The 18,822-nt window shown below is 43.1% G+C and overlaps 1 protein-coding gene across 1 annotated transcript in view; it reads right to left on the bottom strand.

Annotated features, from left to right (window-relative positions):
• Positions 1–18,822, bottom strand: part of fbn2b (fibrillin 2b) — a 57,468-nt gene that overhangs the window by 8,999 nt on the left and 29,647 nt on the right. The window contains exons 9-45 of the mRNA XM_044044082.1: positions 16,951–17,076; positions 13,124–13,276; positions 11,772–12,038; positions 11,520–11,663; positions 11,100–11,219; positions 10,886–11,011; positions 10,680–10,802; positions 9,862–10,137; positions 9,699–9,752; positions 9,488–9,613; positions 8,794–8,919; positions 8,553–8,672; positions 7,604–7,741; positions 7,463–7,513; positions 7,168–7,293; positions 6,836–7,063; positions 6,386–6,511; positions 6,151–6,279; positions 5,869–5,994; positions 5,521–5,646; positions 5,223–5,345; positions 5,003–5,128; positions 4,767–4,892; positions 4,464–4,586; positions 4,227–4,349; positions 3,984–4,109; positions 3,770–3,892; positions 3,440–3,562; positions 2,773–2,934; positions 2,608–2,676; positions 2,357–2,482; positions 2,137–2,262; positions 1,621–1,770; positions 1,431–1,502; positions 1,213–1,338; positions 497–622; positions 112–237 (exon numbers count right to left, since the gene is read on the bottom strand). Coding sequence (XP_043900017.1) covers positions 112–237; positions 497–622; positions 1,213–1,338; positions 1,431–1,502; positions 1,621–1,770; positions 2,137–2,262; positions 2,357–2,482; positions 2,608–2,676; positions 2,773–2,934; positions 3,440–3,562; positions 3,770–3,892; positions 3,984–4,109; positions 4,227–4,349; positions 4,464–4,586; positions 4,767–4,892; positions 5,003–5,128; positions 5,223–5,345; positions 5,521–5,646; positions 5,869–5,994; positions 6,151–6,279; positions 6,386–6,511; positions 6,836–7,063; positions 7,168–7,293; positions 7,463–7,513; positions 7,604–7,741; positions 8,553–8,672; positions 8,794–8,919; positions 9,488–9,613; positions 9,699–9,752; positions 9,862–10,137; positions 10,680–10,802; positions 10,886–11,011; positions 11,100–11,219; positions 11,520–11,663; positions 11,772–12,038; positions 13,124–13,276; positions 16,951–17,076 — 4,887 coding nt within the window. The remainder of the gene's footprint in view (positions 1–111; positions 238–496; positions 623–1,212; positions 1,339–1,430; positions 1,503–1,620; positions 1,771–2,136; positions 2,263–2,356; positions 2,483–2,607; positions 2,677–2,772; positions 2,935–3,439; positions 3,563–3,769; positions 3,893–3,983; positions 4,110–4,226; positions 4,350–4,463; positions 4,587–4,766; positions 4,893–5,002; positions 5,129–5,222; positions 5,346–5,520; positions 5,647–5,868; positions 5,995–6,150; positions 6,280–6,385; positions 6,512–6,835; positions 7,064–7,167; positions 7,294–7,462; positions 7,514–7,603; positions 7,742–8,552; positions 8,673–8,793; positions 8,920–9,487; positions 9,614–9,698; positions 9,753–9,861; positions 10,138–10,679; positions 10,803–10,885; positions 11,012–11,099; positions 11,220–11,519; positions 11,664–11,771; positions 12,039–13,123; positions 13,277–16,950; positions 17,077–18,822) is intronic.

Genomic DNA, 18,822 nt, shown 5'->3' with positions numbered 1-18,822 from the left:
TACAAGATTTAAATTTAACATTTAACACTTTTATCCAAAGTCTGATTATAAAATATAATGTCTGATGTGTTAATGATGTGGTGACTCTTGACACTGGAGTGTCCTTCTCACCCATGCACATGGTCTGGTCAGCAGAAACCTTGAAACCATTGTGGCAGAGACAGCGGTAACTGCCCTCCGTGTCGATGCACTCGCCGTGGCTGCACACGTTAGGAATCTCCTGGCATTCATTACGATCTGAGAGAAAAAAATAAACACATTGAAAAGTAGATTTACCGCGTTGCCATGGTATAGTCTGTAAACAAATCCCGTCAGATCAGCAGCTTTGACGGTCAGTCACACTTTTATAAATAAACACGGGAAACAAACTGCGTCCCAACTAATACATCTAGCACTACTATTGAGCGAGTGAGATTGAAAATGCATCATCTTTCCTGCTCTTCAGTATTTTAAGAACAGAAAACTTCATGAGGCCGGACAGACCGGATGGACTCACCCACACAGGCCCCACTGGGGGACAATTTGAAACCTGGCGAGCACTCGCAGCGGTAGCTTCCTGGAATATTGATGCACTTGGCGTTACGTTGGCACAGGTTATCCCCACTGTTACACTCATCAATATCTGTGAGGGAGGAGGAAACAGAGCGAGAGTGCTCATCAATCACAGGCCCTATAACTGTCTGGTCAGGGCAGGCTGTCTGCTTGTGGACAGCAGGAGAGTAAACACAAGGGCGCCATTTTGGAGCTGATACAGTTGAGACAGTCACTGGCAGGTCCTGGATGATTTAAAGTCGTGGCATGTGCTCCCATTCAGAGCCACTATACTTCTCTTTACAAGGACATAATTCATGCACTGCAGTTCCGCCGCTGAGTAGACTGCTTGTGCCTTTCGGTCAGTGATTGAGGCGGAATGTAGTGTTTAAAATGGTAGTGTTCCTGCCAGCAGCGAGTATATACTGCATGTTGTATAAGTGACACTTTAAGCACACAGTAATTCAGAAGCACCGTCCAAAGGTGAAGGTGTCTGATTGTGCCCGCGAGCATTTGTGTGTGCAGAAAAAGAGAGACAGGGAGCAGGATTTAATAATAAAAGGACAGGAACTCATACAAGTGTGTGGATAAAAAGGACTTTGTTTTTGTTCACAAGTGATTATCGTTACCTTAGATGTAAAGAACAAAGAGGGGGAGTGAGAGAGAAGAAGAATGTTTTACCTTCACAAATGAGCAGTATGTTGTTGTAACTGAAGCCCATGGGACATTCACAGCGGAAGCTTCCAATCTGGTTTATGCACACTCCACTGGCACAGATACCCGGGATCTCTCGACACTCGTCAATGTCTGCAAGAAGACAACACAAACAACGCTTGCTGTGAAATCTGATTACACTCTTCACCACTACCAATGTTGACCATGTAATGTAAGACTCTTACCAATGGGTTTGCCAGTGTGGATGTCAATGATGAAGCCGGGCGCTTGGTTTCCACACAGTAACTGGTACTCCGCTGAAAGAGTCAGGGCAGAGGAGACTGTAGTCAGAAGTAGTCGTACACTGACGAGTCGTGTGAGTGTATATTAGCGTCTGTGTTTTCTTAATAGTGAAGAGGTGCTAATGGTGCTCACAGGTAGCAGGGGTAGGACAGGACTCGCATGGCTTATTCCAGGCCTTCCCCACGTTGTAGGCACAGCAGCACATCTTCTTGGTCATGTTGAAGGACAGCTCGTTCTCACACGTGTCGTTGAAGTTGCGGTAACACACACTCTTCCTCATGTCTGAATTAAAAGATGGACAGTTGACAGTCAGTTTAATGTTTAATGTTTAATGTTTAGTCTATAAATCACTGCAGAGTGACTTTCCTCTTTATTTACCATCATCTTTTTTTATTCAGTCATTTTTATTATAAATAATTCATGTAAACATTTATTTAACTTTGGGTATGAGGGTGCATGTGTGTCATTTTTAATATGTTAAAAAGGCATAAGTATTAACAGTTCTTTCTTTATGTTATAAGTATTATTATTATTTTCTGCCTGTCTTTTCTTTAAAATATTTGAACTATACTGTTGTGAATTCGGCCATAGTGCTCACTTTTACAAGTGATAATGAGAGTAAAGAGAAGCCTCTCAGTCTGCACTCACCCATGCAGTTGTTTCCTCCATTGACTTGCATGTATTCAGGTGGACACACACAGGTGTAGTTGCCCAGAGTGTTGTAGCAGGTACCAGGTCCACAGATCCCAATGTGCGCTGTGCACTCATCAATATCTGCACATGAGGAAAGGTGGCGAATACAAAAGAAGTCAAGGCATTACATACGTTTGAATCAATACACATAAATCATTTGTCTTTCAGTCCTTACCCTCACAGATCCGAGTCTGCTCATTGAGATAGTAGCCCACTGGACATTCACACTGGAAACTGCCAAAGGTGTTGACACAGTTTCCTCCCTGACAGAGCCCTGGCAGCTCCTGGCACTCGTCAATATCTGTAAAAGAATTCAAAGGGTTAAATCACTACATGTCTATTTGTGTAACATCTTGGTAGTAATATAAAATATTCCCTTTTTAACAAAATAAGGAACAGGTGAACAGAGAAAACTTGATGGTTTACCTTCCAAGATAACAGTGATGGGGTTGGGTCTGAATCCCTCTCCTCCAGGACAGAGAGTCTTATACTCGGCTACAAACACAGCAAGTTAGAGGAGATGCATAATCATTGAAAAGCAAATGTTATCAATTTTAATTCTAGCATATGGCAGTGTTTTTTGTGGCATACTAGAGTTGGGGGCGGGGCACAGTTCACAGGGGTTTCCCCAGGCTCCTCCCAAGGAGCAGCAACAGGACGCTCTCGTCACTCCAACGCCAATCTCCACGCTGCAGGAGATTCCTCCGTCACCGCGTGGATTGATTTCCAGGAAGCAGTTGCCAACGCGAGTATCTGACAGACACACATTTACTCATTAAGACAGACTCATGCAGCAGAATGCTGTGAGACCACAAGTGAAATTAACCTCAACAATAGTTTTTGTAACATTATTTTAAATTTGTCGTGCATTATGACAACCTCAGTCAAGGCCATGGTATTTTTCATGGAGTTCTTCACATGTGCACTGAGGAGGACAGCATGCGATTTTTGTTTATAGCTGAAGAAATATGTATTTGACTAACAGATTCATCATGTGTCAAAATTACCAAATTAATTTTAATGCCGTTAAACCACTGGATCTGACATAATTTCTAATACTGCTCAGTGCAATGAAAAAAACGTTGAACTCCTTTGAACTCTCCAGCTCCACCCTACTTCCCACTGTTGAACTGCATGTTTTTCAAACATAAGAATATTCTCTCTTCACACACATTCTTTTCGATCACAAAGGTCCAGTGTGGTCCAATAGTTTGTCCTTCACTGTGTGACTTCCTTGTGAAAAGTTTTCTACACTCACCTACACAGCCGACTCCTGTGGGGTTGAGCTCAAAGTCAGCCGGGCAGTTGCACTGATATCCTCCCGGAGTGTTCACACACAGTCCGTTGATACAGTTCACCGGGTCTGCACACTCGTTTATATCTGCCATACGCATTGACACACACAAGCTCAGACAAAACCACAACACCAGACATCTTTCAGAATGTGAAAAAAACTAAAAATCCTTTTTTTTTGGTAGATAAATCTTTGGTCTAAGAATTTGAAAGGGTCACATTGTTAACCTTCATTCTATTATTGACTGAAACATTCAAGTCCTTGAGTCTGTTTTCTTGTTTTTAGAACACTGACCAGTGCAGTTTCCTCCACTGCGGTCCAGCTCGTAACCATCATCGCACACACAGCGGAACATCCCGGGGAGGTTCTGGCACGTTCCAAACACACAGATGTTCTGGAAGTTACATTCGTCGATGTCTGTGACAAAGGTAACACAGAGAGAACACTTCTCTTAGTACCAACAACGCCCAAATGATTGTAAGACATGTGGCAAGAATGAGTTCAGTACCTTGACAGGCTTTGCTGTCTTCTGTGGGCGTGAAACCCATTTCACACTCGCAGCGGTATCCACCCGGAGCGTTCAGACACTGGCCGTTCTCACACAGGTTCACATTGTCTGCACACTCATCCATGTCTAAAAACAGATCCGATCAATGCGTCAGAAATATCTGCAACTAGCTCGTTACCGGGATAGCAACTGAATTGAATTTCTCTCAGCCTTTAGTCAGAGATATCATTTTGTCTGCCTTACCAGAGCAGGAAAAGCCGTCTCCATTAAAGCCCTCTTTGCACGTGCACCTGTAGGATCCTGGTGTGTTGACACAGTCCGCGTTGGGGTTACAGTTGTGGTCCTCAAGAGAGCACTCATCCTGATCTACACAATTGAAAAAAAAAAAAAAAATGATGATTACAAAATCATCGCATGCAAAACATTTCTTAAATTCACATTACAGTAATATTGTGCAGCATATTGTGAAAATGCACTCACCAACACACTTGATGCCATCTCCCACCCAGCCGTCCCGGCAGCGGCATTTAAAGCTTCCAGGAACATTGATGCAGGCAGCGTGCATGTCACAGTTATGAGCCCCGATCTCGCACTCATCCACATCTGGAAGGTTGTGCATATAAATTGGTCGATAAACACTGAGTGAAACAGATTTTTCATTCGAGTTCTCCTCTTGTAAACGTTTAATGATAACATAAAACAAATAAAAGAGCACGTTGGTCTCAAACCTCAGAGACAGCTCAGCCTCTCATCACATATGTGTGTGTGTGTGTGTGTGTATACCTGTGCAGCCTGTCGATCCCTTCTTGACAAAGTACCCCAGCTGACAGTGGCAGATGAAGGAGCCCTTGGTGTTCTCACAGTCACCGTGGAGACAGATGTTTGCGTTCAGATCACACTCGTTCACATCTGCGTAGACAGGGACGCACAGAGGGACAGTATGTGAATGCTCTGACCTTAGAGGACAGATATATAAAAAACAAAATACAAAAAAAGGGGAGAGACGTTTCTTCTCTCACCAATACAGGTCCTCATGTCCATGGACGCCATGAAGCCATCGTAACACAGACAGCGGTATTCCCCAGGTATGTTGGTGCACTGGCCTCCATCACAGATGTCTGGTGTCTCCTCACACTCGTCAATATCTGACAGAAATAGATGATATTAATGTCAGTGTGATAAAGGTAGCAAACACCATGTAGGTGGCTGTGTATGTTTTTGTGGGTTTTTTTTTTCCACCTGCACACGTCCTGAGATCAGGCATGAGGGCGTAGCCTTCACTGCAGCTGCACTCGTAGCTGCCTTCTGAGTTGGTGCAGTGGGTCTCACAGCCTCCATTCATAATGGTGCATTCATCAATGTCTGCAAAATGTGGTCACAGTTTCAGCTGAGACAGAATGGAGATAGAACTCCAACTATTCAAAGTGCTTAAATACAATCTCCAGAGGTTTGCTGTCTTGCACGACGTAATCAAATGTCATTATCATCCAAAGTCAGGGTGTATCTATCTTTTTTAGAATAAATTTGCTTGACTCACCAACGCAGCCCTGTCGGTCCGGCGTGGCTTGGTAACCAGTGTCACAGGTGCACTGGTATGTTCCTTGCAAGTTCACACACTGTCCGTTCCTACACAAGTTCTCACTCAGCTGGCATTCATTCACATCTGATGCGGAAAAAAAAAAATGATAAAAGGAAAAACATTACTCAAACTGTGTTGTACATTACATAAAAATAAAACTGTGCACTCCATCCTTACATCCTTTTCTGTGAGTGTGAAAATGACTCCACAGTGGCTATTTAAATAGACTTGGATGGGAAGTGAATTATATATTATAAGATCCATTGTGTGTGTGTGTGTGTTTGTGCTCCATGATATATGACCAACCTTCACAGGCAGAGCCATCATTGCTGAGCGAGTGTCCTGGGGGACATTCACACTCATAACTCCCCTCTGTGTTCAAACAGGTTCCTCCACGGCACAGCAGGGGGTTTCTCTCACACTCATCGATGTCTGTCAACAGAGAGGACGAAATTAAAAGAGTCACAAAGAGGGGAATAAGGAGGAAAAGATGAGTTGAAATGGAAAACAGGGAGGGAAGTCTGGCATTGTGAGTGTTTTATATTTGAAGTTGTGTCTCTGTGTGCAGCAAATGTGCTCACTGCTCACCCATGCAGTTCTTCATCATCATGAAGCCACTCTCGTAGCCCTCAAAGCACTCGCACTCAAAGCTGCCAGGTGTGTTGACGCAGGTGCCATGACCACACAAGTCAGGGGAGATGCGGCACTCGTCGATGTCTGAAACACAGTGAGTGATACGAGGAAAACTTTCTGAGTAAGTTTTGCTATTTTTTTTTTTTGTTTATTAACTAAAAGTAAATCTATGTCACTCCTTCTCTCATACCTGTGCAGTTCCTCTCCTCAGCCGTGAGAGCAAAACCGTTGTTGCAGCGACACTTGAAACTGCCGATGGTGTTTCGGCAGGTTCCATACGTACAGAGGCCGTTGAACACCTTGCATTCATTCACATCTGAGGAAAACAACAGTGTTATTAACACACGCAACTCTTAAATGTTCAAAGCATCAATTTGACAGCACTATCCAAAACCACTCAAGTGAACTGGCCTTACAAAGTGTGTATGACTTCCAGTATGATGAAAATTCCAGTATGATTATAAGACCTCAGCCTCAGCTTCAATAATAATTCAAGAAATATTTTAAAAAATGACATTTAATTGAGTATGGCGATTGTAGAAGCTTGACCCTGTGTCCTGTTTATTCCCTAATAGGAAATACATGTATTCAGTAAAATAAATTGATATGTCCATGTTCTGTAAAATGAGAATTTGTGTACCTTTGTAAAACGGTCTGCCGGTCAGAATATCTCCTCTGTTGGCAAAGCCCGGCCCTCTGGGGCAAATGGCTTTGTACTCCAGTGTGTCTGTTTTGGGACACTCGTCGCAGTCAATTCCCCAGGCAGCGCCCACTGAACAGCAGCACATGTCCAGACGATATCTGCCAGGCAGGGGCTCGCCACACTCGTCCTCATGCCACTTCAAGAAGCACTGCTCACTGCGCGTGTCTACAAAGAGTGGTTATGACATTGTAAAACACCTCAAGTGTCAAATGAAAGAACAAAAACCCCTAAAATGCTGTGTACTCTTTCTGTTGTTGCAGTTTTCTTACCCACGCATGTGCGTCCAGTGCTGTCCAAGGTGAGACCCGCCGCACACTCACAGCGGAAAGAGCCCTGGGTGTTGACACACCGGCCGTTGGTACACACTCCGGGGAAAACCTCACACTCATTGATGTCTACAGGGAAGAGGACACAGTACATACAGTGACTACAAGGTGAAACACACCCAACAAACACATTCACTAATAATTAGTTTTTTAAAAGACAAATCTGCAGGGAGCACATTACGGCACATTAGAAGGTCAAAAATGTCAAAATTGTTATTAAGTTATCAGACGCTCTCACCTTCACACACTAGGCCCTTCATACGCGCAAATCCCCGAGAACAGGCGGTGTCTGAGGAACAGAAGAAGGAACATGTTTTATACCAGAATCCTCCCCTAGTTTGATGACTTCTGCATATTTGATAAACAAATCTGAGCTGACCGATTTCACAGGGTTCACAGGGGCTGCCCCAGGCGGCTCCCAGCGTGGAGCAGCACTCAGACTTCAGCGTGGCTCCGTTGATGTTGACTTCACAGCGGTTGTCCTGTATTGTCAACCAGCAGGTGCTCTTCATGCTATCTGTGGAGTCGAGGAAACGGGAGAGAATTGATGCCGATTCATTGTGTAACTGTGGAGTTTTCTTTCAAGCAAACGTTGTGTATCCTTCAGGTCTAACACATTATTCCCCCTTACTGTCTCAATAGAGCCCAACTTGTGGTGAAAAGCTGTAGCCATGGCAACCAAAGACAATCGCTGGCTGTGTGTGTGTGTCTGTGGCCGCAGAATGAGATGATTCAGGCCCATGCATCGTTAGACTGAATCCTATGCTAGTGCATTTCAAATGAACTGAAGGACTGTGATCCAAACCATCCAACACAAATGACCCAAAACCAGAGAAATGTGAAGAACTCTAACAGAGCCAGCTCATGCAATATGTATGAGTATCGTTAACGACCCATTCTGCCAGTCAGATACAATAACATCTGTATTTCGTACTAACATGTGGCTTTCCCAGTATCCTTTCTCAAAAACAACAAACCTCCAAACACGGAAATATTTGACCTCAGCGGAGTCTTACATACCACACGTCATTGTGAATCTGTGGCAGAGCTCTTCAAAGTAAAGCAATCTCCAAGCATGCAGTTATTTATATAATAAATCTGTGTGTGCCATCTGAGGATGATAATGTCTCTGGACGGCTCCGTGAAACCTCATAACCCCACTGTTTGTTTACAAGAGCGGAGAGTAAACTTTTATTAAAATGTAAACAGACAAAAAGAATCTTGCACCAATTATGTCCCTTTGACACTCGTGTGAGACAGGCTGTTTCCAAACCCTGTGGTGCTGCTCCAATTTTCTAACAAGCTTTTTGGAGGAGCGGATGTCTTACCCACGCAGATGGTGTTGGTGGAGTCCAGTTTGCTGCCATGGGCGCACTCGCAGTTGAAGGACCCGGCCACGTTGCGACACGCTCCATTGATGCATGGGCTGGACTCGCATTCATTGATATCTGGAACGTGAGAAAACAAGCGCCTGAGGTCAGCGGCCCAGAGGCTAAATCAAACAAATCGTCACCATGCCGGCACTTCATCATCCTCTGAGTTAAACTTCCTGCGTGTGTACGCGCTCACCCTCGCAGGTCTCTGAGTCAGGTTTGAAGACAAACCCTTTGGGACAGGAGCAGGAGTAGGAGCCAGGCGTGTTTCTGCAGAGACCGTTGTCACAAAGCAGCCGGTTCACCAGACACTCATTGATGTCTGAAAGGGAAAAGAGGTCAAAATCGTCATTGTTTCATACAAAAGAACAACATACGAATTTTATATCTTATCTAAATCTTATCTAAACCAGTATTGTGATAAACCAAGCGCTTTAACTTGTAAACAATAATGCACACAGACATTGAGGACTGTGGATGCTCTTTATTTAGTTTATTATAAAGAGCACACATGCTTAATTCCGTCCACTTGCTTTTGTTCCTCTATTGCTAAAGCTGTAGAAATAGAAATAGAAATGATTTGGTCTTTGTGAAGAGAAACAGTGCAACATTATTTGTATGCTGTGTCCCTTCAGTTGAAAACAGGCTTGGTCAATCAATACTATCAGACCTGAGTGAGCGAGCGCATGTGTGTATACACCAGCAGCACAGGGAGAGTCAGGGTAAAAAAAAGAAAAGCATTTATCCCATTAAACCGATGAATGACTGTATGTGTAGAATATTGATGCATATATTAGATGGAAGATGGGTGGCTGTTTGTATATTGACTTTTCCCCTTAACCTACGCTGTCATTAAAACCATGAACACATTCCAGTCCACTCCGACTCACCGACGCAATTCTTGCCACTGGTGTCGGACTCGTAGCCAATGTTGCAGATGCAGCGGTAGCTCCCTCTCAGGTTCTCACAGATGCCATTCTGACAAATGTCTGGGTCAAGAGCGCACTCGTTGATGTCTAAGAGGAGAGAAACATTATCCAGCAGACGTAGATAAATGCTAGTAGGAGTGCTTCGTAACAACACTGTGGGAAACACACTCACCTCTGCCATCGGCCGTGATGCCGATGCCGCTGCTGCACACAGCCTGGAACTCAGCTGACAGATGAGAAGACAACATATGTGAGGAGTTGAATATACATGTTTTTGTTTATTCACACTTTAATAACATGAAAAACAAAACAAAAGACCTAAGCCTTGAAATTACCTGAGTTTCTGGAGGGGCAGGGTTGGCAAGGCTCTCCAAAACCGTGTTCAGGATTGGCACAGCAGCACTCGGACTTTGTCACGGCACCAGGAAACGGACGCGAGCATGTGCCCATCTTTATGGCACCGTAGCAGGTGGTCCTCATGTGTGTGTCCACACACACTCTCCCATCTACATCGATAGCCAGGCCGGGTGGACACTCGCAGCGGAAGGAGCCCTCGGAGTTGATGCAGCGGCCATTCATACAAATGCCTGATGTCTGACACTCATCGATGTCTGATTAAGAGAGGACGGATTAGTCTTCAGGCATCATAACACAGAGCGTTCAAGGCAAGAAAGTGGGAGTAAAATGACATTTCAAACACCTTGATTTATGTTTTAAATGATATTTTTTTCTGATCACTGATCACACTTTCAAAAATAAAAGTCACACAAACGTACGCCCTTAAAATTAGCCCGACTTCAAAATGACCTTCAGCATTTGAAAGCTAAATTGAAATGAAAAATGATTCAGGTCACAGAGTTCTCCATGAGAACATCAGGTCATGTGGAGTTTAGACACATACTTCTGTCTGATAGATAGACAGCTACTCTTGAAGCATCCAGAAATCTCTCGCCGGAGACTCCGAAAATGTATATATTTAAATCTAAATAATCAACACGTGTCTTTTTCTGGTTAGATCATGCTGGCGATGTTTGAAAGTCTGACATGTGGGATTTCAGGGAGCACCAAATCTGTCAGCACTGCAGTGAAGCAGACTGTTTGAGTCTGGCCCAAGTCTTGAGGCCCGTGTCTGTACGTCATAAATCTTACATACCAGTACAGTAGCGTCCGTTCGGTGCTAGTGCAAAGCCCGGCTTACAGAGGCACTTAAAGCTGCCATCCTCGTTGATGCACATGCCGTTGAGACACATATTGGTGGTGGCACATTCATCGTGATCTGGAGCAGTGAGAGAGATGTAATTAGGTTGACTTAATTGAGGTTCATGTGAAGTTCAAGCTGATTTGCTGTTGCGCTCGTACCTATGCAGTTCTTCCCATCAGGAGTGAGCTCAAAGCCGGCGTTGCAGATACACTGAAAGCTTCCCTCGGTGTTGACACAGCGGCCATTGCGACACATCACCCCATTCATGATACACTCATCTATATCTAAAGAAAGGAGAGGAGAGTCAGACCACTACATTAGTATTGAAGATCACTCTTAGGTTATAATAAAACACACTTAGATCGGACATACCAATACAGGCTTGTTTGGTAGATGTCCCGGTGTAGCCCTCATGGCACTTGCAGTGGTATGATCCAGGTGTGTTGACACAATCTCCATTGATGCATGGATTACTTACACACTCGTCCACATCTGGAGAGAGAAAAATGACAAACGTGAACTATCCTGACACAAAACACACAAAGCAAATTTCTCCTGCATGCATCAACATTCACTTGTATTAAGTTCCCTCCATCAGCAGGAGATGGCAGTGCAGTGCATACTATCAACCTTCAGCACTTCATGTTTGCCCATATGGCTGAGAGAGTGAGGTGAAGACTGAGCCATACATATAGAGTGTCTATATACTGTATCTATATATATATATATATATATATATATATATATATATATATATATATATATATATATGTATATGATCATGTCTTTTACCGATACACTCCCCGCGAACATCCTGCTTGTAGCCCATGTTGCATTCACAGCGGTAGCTTATAGGCGTGGGAATGCAGCGTCCATTTAGACAGAGGTTGGTAAAATGTTTGCAGACGTCAATGGACTCGTTTACAGAAACGGTGCCTGGGAACACACAAAAAGAGGGAGTTTATCAACACTATAAATAAATAATTTAAAAAAAAATCCATTTCTAGACACGATTATCATCTTCAGATCCACAGCAAGACACACCTATATGCTGGTGGTTGAAACGTCCGCCTCCATTTCCTCCAACGCCTCCGCCGTTTCCTCCATTGCCTCCAAAGCTCCCACCATTCCCTCCAAAGCTTCCTCCACCGTTGCCACCGATGCCGCCGTTACCGTTCCCATTAGGTCCATTGGGGAACTGGGGACCATAGTTGAAACCGTTGCCATTGCTAGGGAAGTGTCCATTGGGGTAACCGTGAGGAAAACCATGTACCTGAGGAACACCCACGATACACAGACGCCTGAACTCATCTATAAGGAAAAAACAGAAATCACAGGGAACATGATCATTAGATTGAGGCAAATCTGGTGTAGATTACATTCTCTGTTACCAGTTGTACTAACAAAGAGTTTCTGTTTGAGCAGAGTTTGAGGATTAAAACACTAATTCAGATTAAATCACTTCAAATCAGCCAAAGCACTGGAAATTCTAACACTGTGTGTTTGCTAAATGTGTTCCAGGTTTTACAAATGTCATTACACTTTATGACATGCACTTTGTGTCATTTTTTTTTTCCCAAGTTTGTTACAAAGCTGAGTGTCTAGTGTCTAGTGTAAGACTTGCACCAGATCCAGTTTTGCTTTTACTGGAACGAAGCCTGACAGAGTAGTAAGAGGAAAAATGTGGGCACACAGCAGATGACGATCTGTTCAGTTCTACATGTGCATGTAATGACAGCAGATATATTGTGTATTTTTGGATGTTTGCACATATGACTAATATGAGTATGCAGGTATGTTTATGTAGGTATTCATGTTAGTCTGGCAGTCACAATAAATCAAACACACCCGTTTTATTCCGGTGCAGTAAAAAAACAAAACAATCAAAAGCAAAAAGATCAGTGATGGATCACACAATGTCACGCAGAGGAGCAAATGCGGATGGACCATTATCTCCGCACAAATCCTTTCCATCTTTCTCTGTTTAGTTTGTGCTTATGACATCATGCTCATCACTTTGGGTGAATGCGCTGACCCCGCCCATCTCAGAATACATACATACACAAACTCAAAGCAGCTTCTCTTTGACAAAGTCAGTCTTGTCTGGTTTAACATTACTGTGTTGAATTTCCATTTGGCTTGAACACCATTTACAACAGACGTGTCATCATTTTCCACATGTGCTCGTGCCAAAATCATCAACCTTTCCATTGAGGGTAACACCAATTTGTGTCAACAGAGGACGACAGTGATGGGTGTGTGTTGTGTCTTATATCTATTCATTTATTTATATTCGGTTTGCGACAACACAGATGTCGGTTGGTCCTTTGTGGTTTTTCTACAAATGAAAGATTGGATTTGCGTGTGTTTATTATGTTGATTTTGTGTGTACTTACCAGTGCCCCTGACAGGACACATCTCAGGGATCTGTGCCATAGCCCAGCAGCGTCCCGTGTCACAGCAGCACTGCATCTTGGTGTGCTGACCACTCAGCTCCGCAGCGCAGCGGCCATTAGCCAGAGCAGAGAAACAGGTGCCCACTCGCTGGTCTGAATGACGGGGAGAGACACATGGACATCATGAGAGGACTGGACAAGCAACAAATGTATGCTTTACATATCTCATTATTAAGTTTGCATATACAAGTTTGCACTGACTTCATGACAAAGATCCATTTCAGTTACAAACTTTAGGTTTAAGGAAGAAGAAGAGATGAGTTGGAACATGGACCGAGAGTATAATTATTTTCTACTGTACGTGAGATTATGCATTATATTGTAGTTTATACTATTTAGGAGGAGGAGCTGAAAACCAGACAACAGGATGTCTGGAATGAGCTATTCTGTCGGCTGCGACCCGACTTGATAAGTCGAAGAAAATTCACATATAAATCAAACATTAATACAACAATACTTTCTAATATTTTTATATTGGAGGATGTTATTTATATTTGGCAACTAGTTTTGCTACACCGTGACCTGAGACCAAATGATATCAAATAATATCAAAAATTACTATTTTACTGATATGCAATATAATTTATTTAGGTCTAGCTTCAGTTTATTGATTGAATCAGAATCAAAATATGTCATATTGCCAATACTATATTAATATATAATTAATATACAATGAATTTACTTAGGATATACTGTGTTACAGTGTTATACAGTTTCTAATAACAGATAACTGATGAGAAACAATTAAAAAAATAAATATGTAAATGTTAAATAAATGGTTACAAATACAAATAATTCCAATAATAAAATAATTGCAGCCTGAATACTGTTAAGTCCAACTATTATCTTAACAAATCTACAACAGTAATTTAATAAGCCAGAACTTTGATGCAGTGATGTCTGAGTTTACATTACGACATCACCAGTGACTGTGGTTAGACGGGCAACAGATATGAAACTTTCAGCCAGACAGACTTCAGGTTACACCGTCTGTAACATTTCCAGAGCTAACGCTGTATTATACGTGGGAAAAGGTAACATGTAATAAAAGCTCCTTTCAAATCAGCAGTGCAGTTAGAAGTCTGGCTTGTCTTTTTCATGGTGGTGGGAGAGAGGAAGCGTCCTAATGGGCTAGCGGTGGGAGAGGTTGGCTCGGGTCTCGACTGACTACAGGCATCTGAAGGGCCTCCAAAAAGGGGGGTCTTATTTGTTACAGTTTGCCAGATCAGGGTCACTGGGGCAGGAGAGAGAGGCCTGAGCTTCAATGAGTGTGTGTATGGAGTAAATGGAATGGAAAACAGAGAGCGAGCGGAGAAGAGAGAGCCAATGCACGTGTATTATTTTAGAAAGCAGACAACATATGCAAGAGAGGCTTTTAAGTTCATTTACAGAAAAAAAAAAGTGGGAGAAAAAGGAAACGCAAAGTAAAGGGGGCAAAAGTCGATTAACTCACTAATGAGCAAGCAGTCTGGAATTAATTAGTTTCATGTGGAGCAATTCTTGCCAATTACAAAGAATATGAGGCTGCTGTGCTGACTGAGATCACCAAGTACAGTACACACACACACACACACACATATTTGGGCTTGTATGTCCTTACAACGGGAGATACACCTTCCACTACTTATCCACTCAAACACACACGCACACACACATAAATGCCCAGAAACTCGACCCAAAAATTCCCCACTAGAGCGACCGTGCTGGAGGTATGGTGGAGGAGAAGGGGGTTGGGTGGGTGGGGTTTTGCTGATGAGGATGACGACGACTTAAATTGGATCCAGACGGCGGTTTGCTCGCTGGTATTGCTCCTCTACATGAGCATATGCTTTCATTTGGCGAGGTGTTTTTACAGACTGACTGACTGGACAGTTCTTTTTTTGTTCCGAGCCTTTCACTGTGTGACAGAGCATTAGGCTCTTATTACAGTCAGCCCCCCCAACACCTCCCGCTGGCTGACTACACCATGATCCAGTGCATCTCACACAGCACAGGACGAAACACCTGGTTGCATAGTATAGCTTCAAGTCCAGAAAATATGCATTTATAGAATGAGGCACAGCAATAATCATCACTTATGATCTTGTTTGACTTTGGATTACTGGTTTGAAATATCCAAAAGATGGCTTGGATCTTGCCTGACTGAGTCTGGACTTGTATTTACATATCTCTGCCCCTGTCTCCAACAAATCCAGTTCACTTTGGAAGAGGGTCAGAGATGGAGGAAGGATATATGGGAGTTGTGTCTGGCACCTGTTTTATTTGCTCTCCCTTTTCTCTCTTTCCCTTCAGCCAGCTGCAGAAGAGCAACTGGAAACCACTACTAAGGGAAGCAAGGTGCAGGATCCAGATGTGAGGGACTGGGAGAGAAAAAAAGGGGCCAAGAGGAAACAGTAAGATAGATAAGGATGACAAAGAGTGAAAGAATGCCTCAGTTTCAGAGATAAAGAGTTGTATAAAAAAAACAGCCAGCGGAGATGGAACAAGAGAAAATGTCCAAATGGAAACAGAAATGAGCACAGTTCCAAAGTAAACGGAGACTTTTCTTGTAAATCACTGAGGTGCTGCTGAACATGATCCTTGCTTTCTACTGAGAAACACAGTGAAAGAATGATTAATCAGTCCAGAAAATCAAAGAAGAGCAGGGATGACAGTGGAGTAAGGAAAGACAAACTATGGACAAGATCTGTCTTTATGCGTGACCATATTTTTTTTGTGTGATGAAAACCCTGATTCAATGTATGATTCATGTTCTATAGCACAAAAATAGACCCAAAAGACGCAACCCCATCGCCAACGCACTACAGTATGATTAGGGAAACATATTATTTCCAATAGTTTCCATCAGCTCTTTATTTTACCACATAAGTTTTTGTTTTTCTCAGTTGCTAGTTTCAGGTTTTCTTCAATAGAACATAATGTCGATTTTGAAAATCTAGTTCCCATTTAACACAAACTAGACGATAAAACAAGGCACATACGAGTGGACAGCAGTGTGCCTGACAGCTATTATCTTAGCTAATAGGTACCTGGTTGCAGGCAACATCTGTGAACTTCCAGTTTCATCAGTCAATTTGCCTTCACCCTGTTTCTGTGTGTGCATGTGTGGAAAAAGCCAATCTGGCATTTTGGGATGAGGAAGTTCTGCACCCTCAACCAATTTCCTTGTGCATTTATTTTTGCAAAACAAGCTGCTCATGTTGAGATTAAATCTCTGAATAACACAATAGCATAGCATAATAAAAGATCATACTCAGAGGAAACATTTGGAGCAGTCCAGCGGTTTCATTTTTCTACAATAGTTTTTTCTTTACTGGGGCAATGAAACATAGAAGGGAACAGAGAGTTTAATTTTTGTGTTAAATCTTGAAATAATATATTAACACCTGGTTGTGTTTGATTGATTGTGGCTGTCATGAGGTTGTGAGGATTTCAGGATTACATTTACACCTGGTAGTGTTTTATGGGACATGTCCGTTAGGTATGGGCAGTGTGTGTGTGTGTGTGTGTGTGTGTGTGTGTGAGTCAGTGGTGCACAATCATTAGGGCAGATTAATGCAGTCATGGCCAAACAGTGCGTGCAAGTGTGTTTGACTGCACATGGTGACCACGGGTCTACAAGCCAGCCTGAGTCATCAGGACTCCAATCACAGGAAGCAGTGATGGAGAGAGGGAAGTTACAGGCCAGATGTGAAGCCAGGGGGTAAGAGAAATCAGAAATGAGAGAGGGGAGAGGGGGGATGCCTGATAATGTGTGTAATACTCACCCACACATCTGGAGCCATCTGTGCTGGAGATGTAGCCTCGTGGACAGGTGCAGACGTAGCTACCAGCAGTGTTGGTGCATTCTCCCCCATCACACACACCGGGGATGGTGCTGCATTCGTCCACATCTGGAACACACATACACACACACACAGTTATCAGAAATGACATCACATCACAAGACACATCTGTGACTAATGCTGCCAGAAAAGGTTTCAAAGCTGCTATTTTCTTTGTTTGGAGAGATGCAGTAGTGCACTGCAGTAAAAGTTTATTTCACTCAATTTCCTCTGCGGAAATTAAACAAAGTAATTAGATCCACTGTGTGCGGCTATTTTTATACCTGAGCAAACACGTTAGGTATAAACATCTGCACTAAAAGCTCCAATGTGTAACTTCTGTCACCGAAATACCGCTTGCGTCACCCCACTTCGCAGAGCTTTCTGGAAGGACGACCAGTCTAATCGAGCCTTTGATTCATAATCTCACTAACTCACTCATGCTTCAGAGATTCTGGGATAATAATAAATAAAAAAAAAACCGCATCATTCTGTGTCACCAAAAACATACGTACTGCCGGTCACCACGTGAAACGAGATCTAAACACGTTCATGTGGAGCTGATGGGCTAAATCAGCATTGTATGAACTCGTACGTCAGTTATTTGTTTTTATATTAAAAATATGTACACTACACTTTCTAATGTACTGTATGTGCTGGCAAATGAGTTAAAGGGAGCCTTATGTCCTCAATATTAGAAGTGCCAACCGTAAAGTAGATGAGCAAAACATCCTGTTTAAGTGAATAAATTGGCTTAATCGCATTAACACATGTCTCTGAAATGCCTACAACACGTGAGAGTGCCCGGCCATGATGTTTGGCAGGGCCAGCCTCAGTGTGGTGCACGTTTATGACGTTTTTATGTTGGAATATTCACAGAGAGGGCGCCTCACTGCTGCATGACGGGGGGAACTCAAAGTTCCAGAAGGTGTTGAGTTTTTATGACGTGACACTTATTTATACACATACGTAATTACAACACCACTGTGGGGCATAATTAGAGAATACGTTCAGACTTGGTGAACTGTGTGTGTGTGTGTGTGTCCCTTCACATTTGCCTGGAAAAGTGAAGAATGTGCTAGTGTTTGTCTTCCTCTGAGTAAAGAGTGTGTTTCTTTATATCCATGTATCATCGTGACATAGAGTATATATGTGCCTGCACCTTAGAGTGGATATGTGGTGGGAAGCTTTGAGCTGGTCCTTCCTCTGCTGACTGTGTGTCTGACACCAGTGGCAGAGAGCCTAGTTAAAGCTGTAAAAGCACGCAGCCAAATGAACCTGGTGTCAGCACCAACAACAGCATGCCAGACATTACACTCCACACAGACATTACACTGTGAGACTGACTGTGTGTGTACAAAGGGAAATGTTTGTCACCTGGATAAATGTCATCTATGTGATAAAGCCAAACTAAATCTGCTAATCTACTGTAGGCTATGCGTGTCATTTAGTATATTTCTTTCCATCTAAATTCTGATGTGTGAAAGTGTCATATTTGTGCAGTGTGAGTGCGTGAGAGGTGTCAGGGCAACAGGGAGGTCTGCGTGCATCATGAGAAAGTCTCCCAGTTGAGTCAGTGTTTCTTTGTTCAGCGTAAACAGCTGGTTTTCAGCCGAAGGGCTGTATTTATGGGAGGAAAATGGAAGGAGAAGCACAAGAAGCAGAAATAGGAGGAGGAGGAGGAGGAGGAGCAGGGGGAAAAGAGAGACACTTGAGCACAGGCAGGGCTAAAAGCCGGGCTATAAAACCAGGTGCCTTGTTGTGCCCCAAAACAGAACTGAGGACATATTAACCACACTTTATCTAAACTACTAC

This window comes from Solea senegalensis, linkage group LG14 (assembly GCF_019176455.1).
Source record: "Solea senegalensis isolate Sse05_10M linkage group LG14, IFAPA_SoseM_1, whole genome shotgun sequence".
In the NCBI taxonomy this organism is placed as follows: domain Eukaryota; kingdom Metazoa; phylum Chordata; class Actinopteri; order Pleuronectiformes; family Soleidae; genus Solea; species Solea senegalensis.
This window is presented reverse-complemented; position numbering and strand designations above follow the sequence as displayed.